This window comes from Abrus precatorius, unplaced genomic scaffold (assembly GCF_003935025.1).
Source record: "Abrus precatorius isolate BTA unplaced genomic scaffold, Abrus_2018 Scaffold8, whole genome shotgun sequence".
Taxonomy (NCBI): domain Eukaryota; kingdom Viridiplantae; phylum Streptophyta; class Magnoliopsida; order Fabales; family Fabaceae; genus Abrus; species Abrus precatorius.
Genome location: NW_020874428.1, coordinates 38606882 through 38620868, shown reverse-complemented (window position 1 = coordinate 38620868; position 13987 = coordinate 38606882). Strand labels below are relative to the sequence as shown.

The 13987-nt window shown below is 30.3% G+C and overlaps 3 protein-coding genes across 3 annotated transcripts; 1 reads left to right on the top strand and 2 right to left on the bottom strand.

The window, feature by feature from the left end:
* Window positions 1–3393: 3393 nt before the first annotated feature.
* LOC113874862 (very-long-chain 3-oxoacyl-CoA reductase-like protein At1g24470) lies at window positions 3394–5341 on the top strand. Its single transcript, XM_027513074.1, has 3 exons — window positions 3394–4092; window positions 4922–4991; window positions 5069–5341. Exons 1-3 carry the CDS (start codon window positions 3428–3430, stop codon window positions 5339–5341), a joined length of 1008 nt encoding a protein of 335 aa, XP_027368875.1. The 5' UTR covers window positions 3394–3427.
* Window positions 5342–7049: 1708 nt separating this feature from the next.
* LOC113874861 lies at window positions 7050–7781 on the bottom strand. Its single transcript, XM_027513073.1, has one exon. It carries the CDS (start codon window positions 7779–7781, stop codon window positions 7050–7052), a length of 732 nt encoding a protein of 243 aa, XP_027368874.1.
* A 3720-nt stretch (window positions 7782–11501) lies between these two features.
* On the bottom strand, window positions 11502–13353 carry LOC113874860 (uncharacterized mitochondrial protein AtMg00810-like). Its single transcript, XM_027513072.1, has 3 exons — window positions 13291–13353; window positions 12667–12762; window positions 11502–11858 (listed from the first exon to the last, which is right to left on the bottom strand). Exons 1-3 carry the CDS (start codon window positions 13351–13353, stop codon window positions 11502–11504), a joined length of 516 nt encoding a protein of 171 aa, XP_027368873.1.
* Window positions 13354–13987: the final 634 nt, after the last annotated feature.

The following is a 13987-nucleotide window of genomic DNA, read 5'->3' as shown; positions in this document are numbered from 1 at the left end:
GAAAAAAGAGAGAGAGAGAGAGAGAGAGAAAATAGTTGCAGCCTGAGCCATTATCATTGTAGGTTGTAGTTGTTCACTGTTTTCCTATTGCCACCTAATACATTTCATGGATCTAGCTACTTGTACGCACCGGTCAGAAGTAATATGTAAATAGGTGAATCAATAAACTACCTTTTGCAATTACACAAAGGGGATGTGTTGGTTCTTATTACTTTCATGATATTGATGTGCTCAACATGGCAATTTTTTGTCTATAGTTATTTCAGCTTATGCCATCTTTCAAGAGGCTTCTTCTACTTAAATATGATGATTACGACCGGGATGATTCTTGTTGAATGAAGACAAAGCGAGGCTCTTTACTCCAGCAGCATATTGGTGACCACGTTTGGGTGAAACTGATGATGATATGTATTGAATATATATTTTATGTATAATAATACTATAATATTAACGAATAACTTGATACAAAGCGCTGTTCTTAAATAACGCAAGACATGGACTTTATTTAGAGCCGAGAGTGGAACACTACTTATTTCTTATTCGTTTCATATTCAACTTTTGGCACTGGAAATTGAAAATCAATATTTAAGCTGCTAGGAAGGTTATTGGTGAGGGGTTTAGAATTAATTAGGGCATTGTTATTGTTAAAAGACATTTCCTTTTGACACTGCTTTGTCAATATAAAAAATTCCAATCAAATAGGCTCATGAAAATTGATGATTCTCAACTTAATCCTAACCTCTCTTTGAAGAATAAATTGATTTATATTCTAAAATGTACTACACCTAAAGAGTCGATCAAATCCTAAAAACAAAATCAGTCATTCATTTTTTGGTCTAATCGGGCATTCTATGTAACTGATTAGGCAATGGCCTACATCACTTTGTCGAGTTGGCCCCCTTGAATGTCACTTAGATATGAAACATAAATAATTGAAGCCATTAATTTGTAAGATTTGTAGTTGGGTTCTTTATTAATTTTCACCTATAGGTTTAAGTTTACATAATAGATTCCTCCATAATCATAAATAATAGATAATAGAATACACTAGGTGACGTGTACAGCGATTTTTATTTTTTTATTTAATTTAAGTGTGTTTTGTCACTGCCAATATGAAGTACATACGAAAGAGTAATAAAATAGTTTATCATGTCATAAAAATCACTTCAAATTAATAATCCTTTTCATTTTGTTTTAAGTTATTTTAAAATGAACCCCCCAATCTTGTCTAAAAGCTGCAAATGATGTATTGAGAAATGATTATTTCACATCTAATAAAGAAGTATAAAGTGAGCAGAAGGATAAGAGACATGGAAAAATAATAATAAATAATTTGATAAAAAATAAAATATATATACAAAAATAAAGTAAGTGTAAAATAATAACAATACAAACTGAATTTAATTAGCATATAGTAAAGTTGGGCAGTAACAGGAGCTGGCAGTAGATAACAATATTATGATGTCATTCCTTGTGACACAATCACTAATAGGATTTTTAATTGACATCAAATTCACTCGATTCCTTTTAGCACAGTGTTCTAATTTTTGCATTAAAACATAGTTTAATGTAAATTTGTGAATTTTCTAAACATGCACTGCGTTTCATTAGCTACATGGATCTACAACACCCGTCTGGGATCTAAGAAAGACATTATAGTAAGACATGGGTCATTAGTTTGAGTCCCCAAACCACACAGACACAGGGAAAGTTTTCACCAACCAGTTGACACTAAGCTTGAAACAGTTGCAGGCGAAATCCAAGCGAAAAACTGTAATATAATATAGAAATCATTCAGATGGACCACATTGTATCTCCAAAGGACCACCAAAGTAATTATGAAAAGCTGTTTTGGCAGAGGGAAAGGGGTGTGATAGATTGTTAATACGAGGAATGCAACCGACACACTTTTTAACATTTTTTTTTTAATTTAACATTTTTTATATTTTTATAATTTTTAATTAAAAATAACGTGTTAAAAAAATATACTAACAAAATCATTGCCTCGAGTGTACTTGTAATTTATGCTTACACAGATTACTTGTAATAAGTTGTGTTTTTATTCATCAAATAAGTTTAAATTAAAATAATCACCTGCAAAATTTTCACATATATGAAAGGTTGGAATATTATATATATTAAAAATTTTAAGTTATCAAATAAGTTTCTCACATAACAGATTAATAAATTATTTTATTAAGTTATAATTAAAACAAATTAATTTTTTATATATTTCAATATTTAAACAACTTAGCGTTATAAATATTTAACAAACTAAATCAACGATAATTATATTTTTTGAAGGACTAAACAATAATATTATTTAATTTACGAATCTTATTTAAGTGTTTCGTGTTTTTATGTTACAATACTCACTTAATATATATAATTAACAAAATAAATTATATCAATGGCTGATTTTCTTTATTTTAGACCAACAAAGCATTTCATTAGACCGCGACATCTTTTACTATATATAAAAAGTTGTTATTTAATTGACATGCATTGCAAAATCTAACTTGAGACGTCATTATCAGTGCTAGGTGTATAGTTGCGGGTTTTCTTTTTCTTTTCTTTTCAATTTTGTACTTACAATATCTTAAGTTGTCATCAATGAATTTACTTTTAATCCTTAGAAATATTCAGATACATGTTGCAGCTCGTGATACCATGTTAAATTTACAGAAGAGAAGAGAGGTGCCGGCAACTAGTTCACCATATATATGCCAGAGGGACCAGCTACGATAGAAAAGCATAAAATGTGCAAAAAGAATTAATCAAAGATACAACCATTCTTACCCAACCAAAAAACTGAAAAAATGTTAATCAAGAATTCAAGATCCAAGACTGATCAAGGAAGTGTGTTAGGATACACTGGTCTAAGACGAAATAAATAGAAAGAAAAATAATACGATCATGCAAAGTCGATTATTAGGACAACTTCAATCATTAATTGATTCACGGTCTAGTCCCATTATGCCAACTTCATCACCCCACTCTGACAAATACTAACATTTAAATAATAATAACAATACTTAATTATTATTAAAAAATAACAAATATAAATTACGAAATCATTTTTCAAAAGTTATATAATTGGTAGATAACTATTATTTTAATCATGAATATCTATTATATAGTCTCTCTAATAGACAACACTACAAATGAAGTTTATCATAGAAGAACTTGTTTAATAATAAGGACATTGGTAAGAAAGAAGATTAGGTGTGGGGGGAATTATGGTCTGTTAGGTGGAGGAATCAGTGTTGGTGCGATATTCATTAATTAAAATTCTCAACTTCCGGTAACGTGCATGTGCTTGTGGGTGAAGACACCTGTCACAAAATTTAAATGGAGGCACGGTTTTGCTCACTCAAAATAGGGAGACACGAATGCAAAGCTTAGACGCAAAACTAAGGAAATAGAAATGCTTTTCCAGACAGTTATAGCCTCCTGCAGCAGCAGCATCACTGTTCACGAGTACCTGCACTTGGCAGCACTTCTCATCACATGCCTCGGTTTCATCGTCACTGTCAACCACCTCACCTCGCTCTTAATACGCATCTTCAACGCGTGTTTCAGATCCCCCAAGGACCTCCGCAGAAGCTACGGTTCATGGGCCCTCGTCACCGGATCCACCGACGGAATTGGTAAAGCCTTCGCCGTCCAGCTGGCACGGCGAGGCCTCAACCTCGTTCTCGTCAGTAGAAGTTCCCAGAAGCTGGAAGAACTTGCTCGTGAAATCCAAAGAGAACATCCCGGTAGTCTGGTGAAGATTATTGAGATGGATTTCACGGGCGATTTGTCGGAGGGACTCCGGCGAATAGAAGAGGTGAGTAAGGGTTTGGATATGGGGATTTTGATAAACAATGTGGGGATCACGTACCCGAGAGCCACGTTCTTTGACGAAGTGGAGGAGAAGGTGTGGATGAACATTGTGAGAGTCAACATCGAAGGGACCACCAGAGTAACCAAAGCGGTTTTGCCTGCCATGTTACGGAGGAAAAAGGGTGCCATTGTTAATATTGGTTCCGGTGCTGCCGTCGTTGTCCCTTCCCATCCTCTCTTTACTATCTACGCTGCTACCAAGGCGTAAGCTCTCTCACCCTTCTTCTACGATAACCTCTCATGTCACACTTTTACACACTATTTCAGCTATTTTAACCATAATTTTACTTTAAAAATTAATGCAGTTTTTAATATTTTAAAAAATATAACTTTCAGAATTTTTATCTAAAACATCTATTTTTAGACAAAAATCAAAACACACTTTTTTTTTTTAATATTATCATGTTTATTTCTAAAACAGAGATTTTGTCTTCAATAAAATAAACAATATATATTGTTATCTCATTTTTTTTCACTTGCTAATAATAATAATAATTTTGAAAAATAATATATCTTCATATACAAGGTCAATATTTTTATTAATTTATTATTTTTATTATGAAAATAAGAATGATAAAGAAACGGTTAATTTGGATCTTCTTTCGTGGTCGGTAATGAAAACTAAATGAATATTTGACAAGGAGAAAATGTAGTTAAATTTCTAACGTATATCTTTATCACCAAATTATCAAATGAAATAATGAAATATAAATATTTTCAAATTGTGAATAATCCATAAGTTATGAAAAATAAAAATTTTGTTTACATGTTAATAAACTAATGAACTTAAGCCGTCATTTGGAAAGCATGATTAGAGAAAGAGAGATGTCACAGAAATAAAACATACATCTCCCCAACAAGTTCTCTCTAATTTTCAAAGTTGTGAGTCTTACATTAATTTATTTCCTTTGATGTTGGAATAATGAAGAAATGACCCGTGTCTGTTTCGTCAGTTGGAAAGGAAAGTGATTTTTATATGTGCTTAATTATACTCATCTTTTCGAAAGTGATTTTTTAACGATGGAACATGCAGTTACGTGGATCAGTTATCAAGATCTCTGTACGTGGAGTATAGACAGTATGGGATCCACGTGCAGTGTCAGGTAGTTACAATCCGTAGTTATACTTATGTTTTTTCAATTATTATGATTAACTGTGTTTTTGGAGATGATGAATGTAGATACCACTGTACGTTGCAACGAATATGGTGTCAAGGGTAGCATCTATTGAGACAGATTCTTTGTTCATACCAACACCTGAGGCTTATGCAAGAGCTGCAATTCGTAAAATTGGATACGAACCAAAGTGCACACCTTATTGGGCTCACTCGGTTCAGTGGTTCTTCGCACGCTTAATCCCTGACCCACTACTTGATGCTTGGCGCTTGTCCATTGGTTTGCAACGGAGAAAGGGAGACATGGCTTTGCTTAATTGTCCTCTATCATGCACTTAGACCTTATATTATTTTAATGCTTGGATCAACTTTCAAGACTTTTGTTTATATTTAAGAAATTGTACGCACAAGCAGGCAACTCTTTCCTCTGTAGAACCCACTTAATATAACTGATTAAGATGCTCTTAGATCACATTAATTAATTTAGATAGCTCAAACTCCCAATTCATAGATTCGTTTATAAATTGAGCTCCTTCGTAAATATTGTCTAATTTTGCACCAAGTTTTGGGAAAGTAATATTAATCATTTTTTATAGACATAATTTACATTTATTTTCTATCAGAATTATAATATATATTTAGGACTTTATATTAGTAAATTTTCTGTGTACTACATAAATATTATTAAATCAATATTTTATCTAAAACTATATTTCGTGAATTTTTAAATTTAATAAAATTTCAAAAATTAAATATTATATTAAAACTCACTATTGCATATAATAAAACATAAAAAACAAATAAAAATATTATTTAAAGAAAGAGTTCCACTCTTATTTATGTCAAGAAAAAAAAAAACATAGTTTACCAAAGAAACAAGAATATGGCATTCCGTATGCAAGAAGGAATGAATTAATAAAATTTCGTACTTCCCAAAATTAAAATTCACAAATACATAATACCTATCTCAGCACATACTTAATTAAACTAAAATAAATTTTTTGAATAAAAGAATTCAAACATATTACATGACTATTTTTAAAATTAGAAAAATTTTAAATTTATTATTAATAATAAATATTTTATTATACTATATAAAAATATTAAATATTAATGCAAGAGTAATGAAACAAAAAAAAGAATAATATTTAAGATAACTCTTAAAAATATTTTTATTTAATAAAAAAAACTCTAATATTTTTAATTCTACAATTATTTTCATTTTTCTTTCTTTTATTTGTCATAATTTTATCTTATCTCTCCTTTTTTTTATTCTTTCACTTTCCATCTGTTTAACATCCCATTTAACGACAGGAAATAATAATTTTTTCTTAATAAAAAAGAGGGGGAAGTAAACGGTGGTTATCACCAGCAGGTTCTAATTGTGTTCCACAAAGTGTGGACATAATTATCCTTTTTATTGATTTGTCCATTACGTGACACTTAATTTAAATATTGACTATAATAAGAAAAATGCGAACAAATTATTTAATGTATTATTAACGTTGTTTTTAATATAGTAATAAACCATTAGCTTGATCCTAAATATTAGTTAGACTCCCGTAAAAAAAATAGTGGAACTCCAACGATTTCTTCTATCTTTTCTGCCTCTTGCTTTACATTATTTCTTGCTGTTCATATTCGTAGTGTAAGCATGCGTCTACACCCACTACAAAAGAGAAATATGTAATAATACATTAACAGTGCTTAGTAACGTTGGTTCCAGTAATTTAAGAGTAAAAATAATATAAAGTATTAAGGCTTATAGATCGAAGGTATTAACAAAAGATAAAAAATAATAATCATAATGAATAATTCGAGAGAAAATATATAAAAAAAAAATTCGTTTGTAATAATACAAACAATATTTTCCTATAACGAAGAAATGTGCTATCCCATGTTTCGTCACCTAGCCAAATACACAAACACAATGCAGTAAGCAACTTGATGATGGTCATCACCACCAATTCAAAGAAGAAAGTAATGCAGACACTTTAATGAAAAAACAAAAAAGAAATAAAAAGGAAGGAGAGAGAAGGCATTTGATTTAGAATCGGTGACGCGGAGGCTCCACCTTACGGAACGCAACCTCGGTGTCCAATCCAAAACCATCGACGCTGCGAACGTGAACCAAAACAGAATTCTTAAATAACCCGACAAGGGGTTGAACGCTGTAGAGGTCGTTAGCCGAGTACTTATCAGCGCGCCTCCACAGAGCCACGTGCAACACGCACACGCCCTTCGGCTTCAACGTCCGTTCGATCTCCGCCACGAACCGTTCCGGATACAGCGCGTGGTCGAACACATTCGAGAACTCAAAATCAAACGTGCCGTTATCAAACGGTTGGTTATGGAAGTCACCACTAACCACCAAGGGCGGGTAGGGAACCAAGTCCATTCCCACCGAGTCAGCCACCCCGATTCGCCTCAGCGCTTCCACCTCTTGCCCCACGCGTGCACCAATACACAGCGCTTTGGACGTGTTTTCTAGAAGCTTCTTATCCTTAAGGTCCTCGAAGAAGCGTGCGAAAACCGGTATCTTCCGGTCCCAGTCGCGGGTTGTCCATATTTTTCGGAGCCTGGGATTGAGGGTCTTGTTTAGTTGGCGCTGTAAGTAGGCCTCGTAGGAGGAGTAGCCGGGTCGGATTCTGAGGTATTTGGTTGTGGTCGTTATGGTTTTAGAGTTGTGTGCAGAGAATAGGTGAAGGAAGAGGAAGAGGAAGAGAGAGACGAGGAAGCACCTGATTAGGATGAATGATTTCGGGAGCGTGATTTTCATGTCCGCGTGCATATCGCTCATGCTTTAGAATAGATAAACTGAGTATATATATATATATGTTCAAGCTTTTGCTTTCTGTGTCGCATGAGATTGAGATTGAAACGGATGAGGCAGGTGGGAGGGACAACTATGAAAATTTCTGGAAACTTGAAAATTTCAAGGCCAAGAGAGCGAAAAGAAAGCCAAATTACAAAGCAAACAAAATAAATAAGAAAAAGAGGAAAAGGATGATAGATACGCCGTTCACAACTGTGAAATGGCAGGGACCAAAATACTCGTGTGGTGCCTTAAGTGCAGCAATTAATGAGTCAAGATGGCACTGCTTCTTCTGTTTAATCGTTGCTTTTTGTCTGTTCAGAAAATGCTACTGAAACACTTGTTAACATATTTTATGATTAATTAATTTTTAAAAATATTCAAATACTTGTAATTTACCCTTTTTATAAAAAATTCTTTGCTATTTGAAAATTTCAATCAATTGAAAAAATGCTTTACTGGTGTTCCTCTTGTATATTGTGTTAATTTGAAAAACTCACTAGATGAATGTGTGAATTGAATAAAAAAGAAAAGAAAAACGAGAGAGCAAGTAAAGAAGGTGATAGATAATACGATAAAAAAATATAAAAATGTAATAATTATTTCCGAAATATTATTATATTGATTTATGTTGCTACACAGAGTTCAACGGGCAGCAGGGACAGGCAAAAGAAAAATAAAAAGGATTTAAATAAAGTAATGGGTCCAATTAATCCCAGCCAACAAATTGACAAACACTCGGAGCAAAGCCATGATTGTACGCAAGAAATCAAAGTGAAATGAATTGACACAGAAGATCGCGCACAACGATAGATTCTATTTTTTTCACACTTTTTTCTTTTATTCTTTTATATTTTATATTTTTACTTTTTACTTTTACTGTTGCTGTTGATAACACTAAGACAGAGACTGTGAGGACAGCGAACTCGAAGCCAAGGGAGAGGATGAAACTAGATCACGTGCGGTTAAATTTGACTGACCAAAAACTTCGTTATTACTGTTAAGTTACAGAACAACGCAATGGGATGCTCTCCAGGGTGATATTTTCATTACAGAAAGGTGCAGTTTGAATTTAGTATATAAAAATATATTATTTAATTCAATTTAATATAATTTGAATGGATCATGATGTTGGAATATAAGAATGAGAAGTTTAGAGAAGATGAGGAATAAAACTGTGTATATCATTAATTACGTATGATCTACTTTTATGTAACACAATGAATAATAAAAATTAAAAATAAATATTATTACAGATCAAATTAAAAAAAATAAAATCATTATTTTTTATCTGTTAATTCTAATAGCTACATTAACAAACTTTCAAAAATATAATTATCTAAATCTACTTCTTTATCTTCATAATTCTAAGCTTTTCTTTTAATTGGTAAAATTTTTCTCCTTAAAGTGGCTTTGTCAATATGTCAACTTCTTGCACTTCTATCTTACGTTGAATCATATTCAACTTTTTTTTATTGACTTTATCTCTGAGATAATTGTACCTTGTTTTAAAGTGCTTTAACCTCCTATGTTCTACCAGTTATTAGCAAGTAAGGATGGAAACAGGTCAGACCGCCTGACAGGGGCATGTGGCCTGGCCTGGTTTTGGTCTGACCTGGTCTGACCTAGCCTTTTTAATAAACAAACCAAGTTCATGCATTTTTTAAGGCCTGTTTAAGTAAACAAGTAAGGTCTGAGCTGTTTATAAAGCATGTTAAGCCTGACAAGCTGACCTGTATAAAATATATATATATATATATATATATATATATATATATTATAATTTAAAAATAGAGCTATCAAAATATATTTAAATAATAAAGTTATTTAATAATATATTTTTATATTTTTAATTCTGTTATTATTAAATTAATATATTATGTTATAATTTTATTTATTTATAATTATAATAAACAGAAATTATATTATATTAAAAATTAAAAATATTTATACATGATTACACTTTTTCAATAATCAATTTATTTAATAATAAATTATTATATTTAAACAATTTAAAAAATAGTTAAGTCTTTGAATAAGAATAAGACGTAATTAAAACTAAACGAAATAAAATTTAAAAATAAAATAATAAAATTATATTAATATATTTTTTATACTTTTAATTTTATTATTATATTAATATATTATGTTATAATTCTTTTTATTTATAATAAATAGAGATTGCTTAAATCTGAACTATATTTTATTTGAAAGTAAAAATTTATAAAAAAAATAATAACAAAATAAAATAAAAAACTTATTATAATATATATTAATATATATATATATATATATATAAAATCAGACAATGTAACAAATAATATAAATAATATAATTATAAATAAATTATATAATAATATATATTTTCATAACTTGCACATGTTTTAATTAAATTATTAGTCAATTTATCAATTTATATGTAATTTATAAGTATGTGTTTTAATTTATTATATCCGTAATATTATCTATATTACATTAATATTATAGTGTAGTTAATTTTACATTTATTTGTTAATTTAAAATAACAAATTAATGAGACAAATAAAATTAAATATTTTGTAATTATTTTTTTATTTAATAGTTAATATTGTTTTCATTTTATATATATAGTACATTAAGTTTAAATTTTTATATTAAGTTTTATCACATATATTTTAATTAAGATAAAAATTTAGAAATATAAGTTATTTTAATTTAAATATAAATTTTAATAATTCTTCCTATGCTCATATGTTATTTTTCTTCATCTATGAATTTTATAATATAAGTATTTATCATCTACAATTTTTATAATGACGATATTTATTTACTTTTTAAAATATAATAAATTTTTTAGCTGATTCAATAAATTTTATAAGTGTTATTTTTTATAATTATTTTTTTTAATTTAATAGTTATTATTATTGTCATTATATATATATATATATATATATATATATATATATATATTGCAGTAAGTTTCAATTTATTTTTTTGAAAATATATAATTTTATTTTAATTGATTCAACAAACTGTGTAAATGTTATTTTTTTTTTTTTATCAATTTTATGTATTTACTATAACTTTATTTGTTGAATATAAGATGTCTTTAAATAAACAAAATATGTTTCTAAAATAAAACTAAAATATTTACTATTTATATAATTTTAAAAATAAATAAAAAAATATAAATATAAATTTTATTAATATAAAATATTTATAATTAATACTTAAATAATATTTTAAAAATTATTTATAAAATTATATAAATATTATTATAATTATTAAGAACATAGATAGAAATTAGAAAAATGTATCAACTAATTTAATAATAAAATATTTATATTTTCATTAATATTAATTTTTTTTTAACAGGCTTTGTTAACAGGCTTCAGCCCAGGTCAGGCCACTTAAACAGGTCCGGCCAGACCTAAAATAAAGCCTTTAACAGGTAACAGGTCAGACTCAGGCCTAATAATTATGTTACAGGCTAGGCCTGTTTAGAGTAAAGCCTAACCTGACCTGGCCTGTTTCCATCGCTATTAGCAAGGTAAATTGTAGATTTGTTGTCGATATTGAACAACACTGCAACATCAAGCTTGATCTTCAATTCTTCCAACAATGAACTCCAACCATGCTACTTTGACATGCTGCTGAGACAGTAGTAATGTATTCAGACTCATATATTGATAGCCCATCCGATTCCTACTTCTTTGAACTCCACCAAATTGTTGATCCAAACAACTTGACGATGTAACCAGTAGTACTTTTACTATCTTCAATGTCTCCACTCCAATCTGCATCTAAAAAACCAATTAGCTTTACACTTTGATTAGGTTTTGGTCTTGGATACAAAAGCCCATAATCTAGTATTCCTTTAACATATCTCAGAATTCTCTTTGCTGTAGCCATGTGAGATACTCTGGAATTACTCATGTATATGCTTATAATGCCAACACCATATGCTATGCCAGGCCTGCTATGATATAGATATCTCAATATTCCAACTATCTGCTTGTAAAGAGTTGAATCTATTGACCTTTCCCTGAAGCATACTTCTTTCTAGTCAGGGATTAGATGATAGTCATTATAAACAAAGCTTTCAGAGAGAGAAGTTTAGAAAGAACTTATGATATATGAAAACACAAATTTTATTTCAGTTCGATCTGCCTCTAAAGGGCAAGAGTTCATCCATATATAGAGGATGGACAACAGACATAATTATTATAGGGGACAGGTTTGGATGAGAAGCCAACCTTTTACAAAGTGTCTTTGGGCAAGCAAACAAAGAAGAAAACTTTAAGTACATATGAGTCACACTAAAAACCATAATACATAAAGATGCTTTATTACATAAAGTGACTTTTTCAAAGATTCTTCAGTCCTTGCAAATAGGTTCATAGCTTGGAGACAAATTTGGGTCATCATCAGTTTCCCATCCTTCTTGATCCATTACAAATTCGTATCGATCTTGAGAGTCCATTATTGTGTCAACAACATGTGATGACTCAACTTCACCACTAATTATGACATGACTTTCTCTTTCCTAATTTTCAAAAGTAATATTGGAAGAAATCACAGGTGGTTTTACTTGTTGGATTTTATTCCACATATTTTGATCATGAGGATCTGGAGGGCATATAATGTCCATGGATTTTAACTTTGTACATGTGGAATTTACTTTGATCATTTCTTTCTGAGCTCCATTTTCAACATGGAGATGAGTGATTAAACCAGCCTGATGAAATGATAGTCTTTCCAGTTCTGTTATATCCTTTATACTTCCATACGTGTTCCAAAATCTAACTTGATTTTGAGTATAGATTAAATTGGAAACTGGATGTTTGAAATAAGGTCTATGAATAATTACCACGGTAATATTTTTTGGAAACTCAGGAGGAGGTAAATCAATTTCTTTCCAAATGCAGACTCTCTTCATTTCAGTTTGAATGTCTTTCTTCCAATACTGAATAGGTTAGAACCAGGTTAAGAATGTCCATAAAAGAGATGTTTTATGCTGAGGATTATGAAGAAATTCAAACATCTTGAATGTGGGAAAGACTATAGGATAATGAAATAAGAGAGTGACACACCATAAAAGGTCTTCTTTGATCATAGGAAAATCCATTAATAAGGCAAAATTATTCAGGTAAGGAGCATCAGGATGGAACCATAAAGGTTTGGGTATGACACCATGGTTATAAAGAGAAAGGGCTAGGTAATGAAACATATGGTTTCGAGCAAAATCTTTAATGTATTTTATGGTGAGGAAACCAACATTACTGAACTTAGGTGGAAAGATGTGAAGAGGTTGGTGACTAGTGCTTGCTTCAGATATATTAAGTGGGAATATTAATGGATAACTATGTGCAGAGGTAATAATGGAGATAGGCTTTTTTGATCTAGATAATAGGTCAGGGACAATATTTTTTTCTCCTTTTATGTGCTTAACAGTAAAATCATACTTGGAGAACTGATTTTTTAATCTGAGAACCTGAAGATCAGGTGACATCTTATTTTTGAATTCAAGAAGTGCAGGAAAAGCAGAGTTATCCATTTGAACTTCAAAATAATGAACTCTGAGATAGAAGTCAAGTTTTTGGATACCATTTTTTACTGCCAGAGCTTCTTTGTAAGTAGTATGATAATGCTTCTCAGATTATTTGAATTGTCCACTAGCATGTCCACAATATGCTTTCTTTCCATTGATTTCTTCAAGTAAAACAGCTCCCCAATAATGATCACTTGCATTAATTTGTAAGATTCTTTTACCATCTCCAGGAATCTTAAGCGGTGGAGGATTTTGAGCTATCTTTTTAAGGTGACGAACAACTTCAGTCTGTTCAGTGCTCCATGGTGGAGGATTCTTTCTTAGAAGTTTTGACAAAGGACTTGTATATTTGGTTGCATTAGGAATAAAATCCCTAATATAATTCAAAACTCCAAGAAACTGTTGAATCTATTTGATGGTGATGTTCTCATCAGGAAAATTCAAGAGTTCTTCTGCAATGTGAGGTTGAGATTGATAATTTTCTTGAGAAAAGTGCATTCTCAGAAAATCTATCTGGGTTTGAGCTAACTGAATCTTTTTTTCTGACAACATGATCCCATAAGTATTGGCAAGATTAAAGAACTTATCTAGGAAGTTTTTATGAGATTCTGTGTCTTTAGAGAATAATAATACATCATCT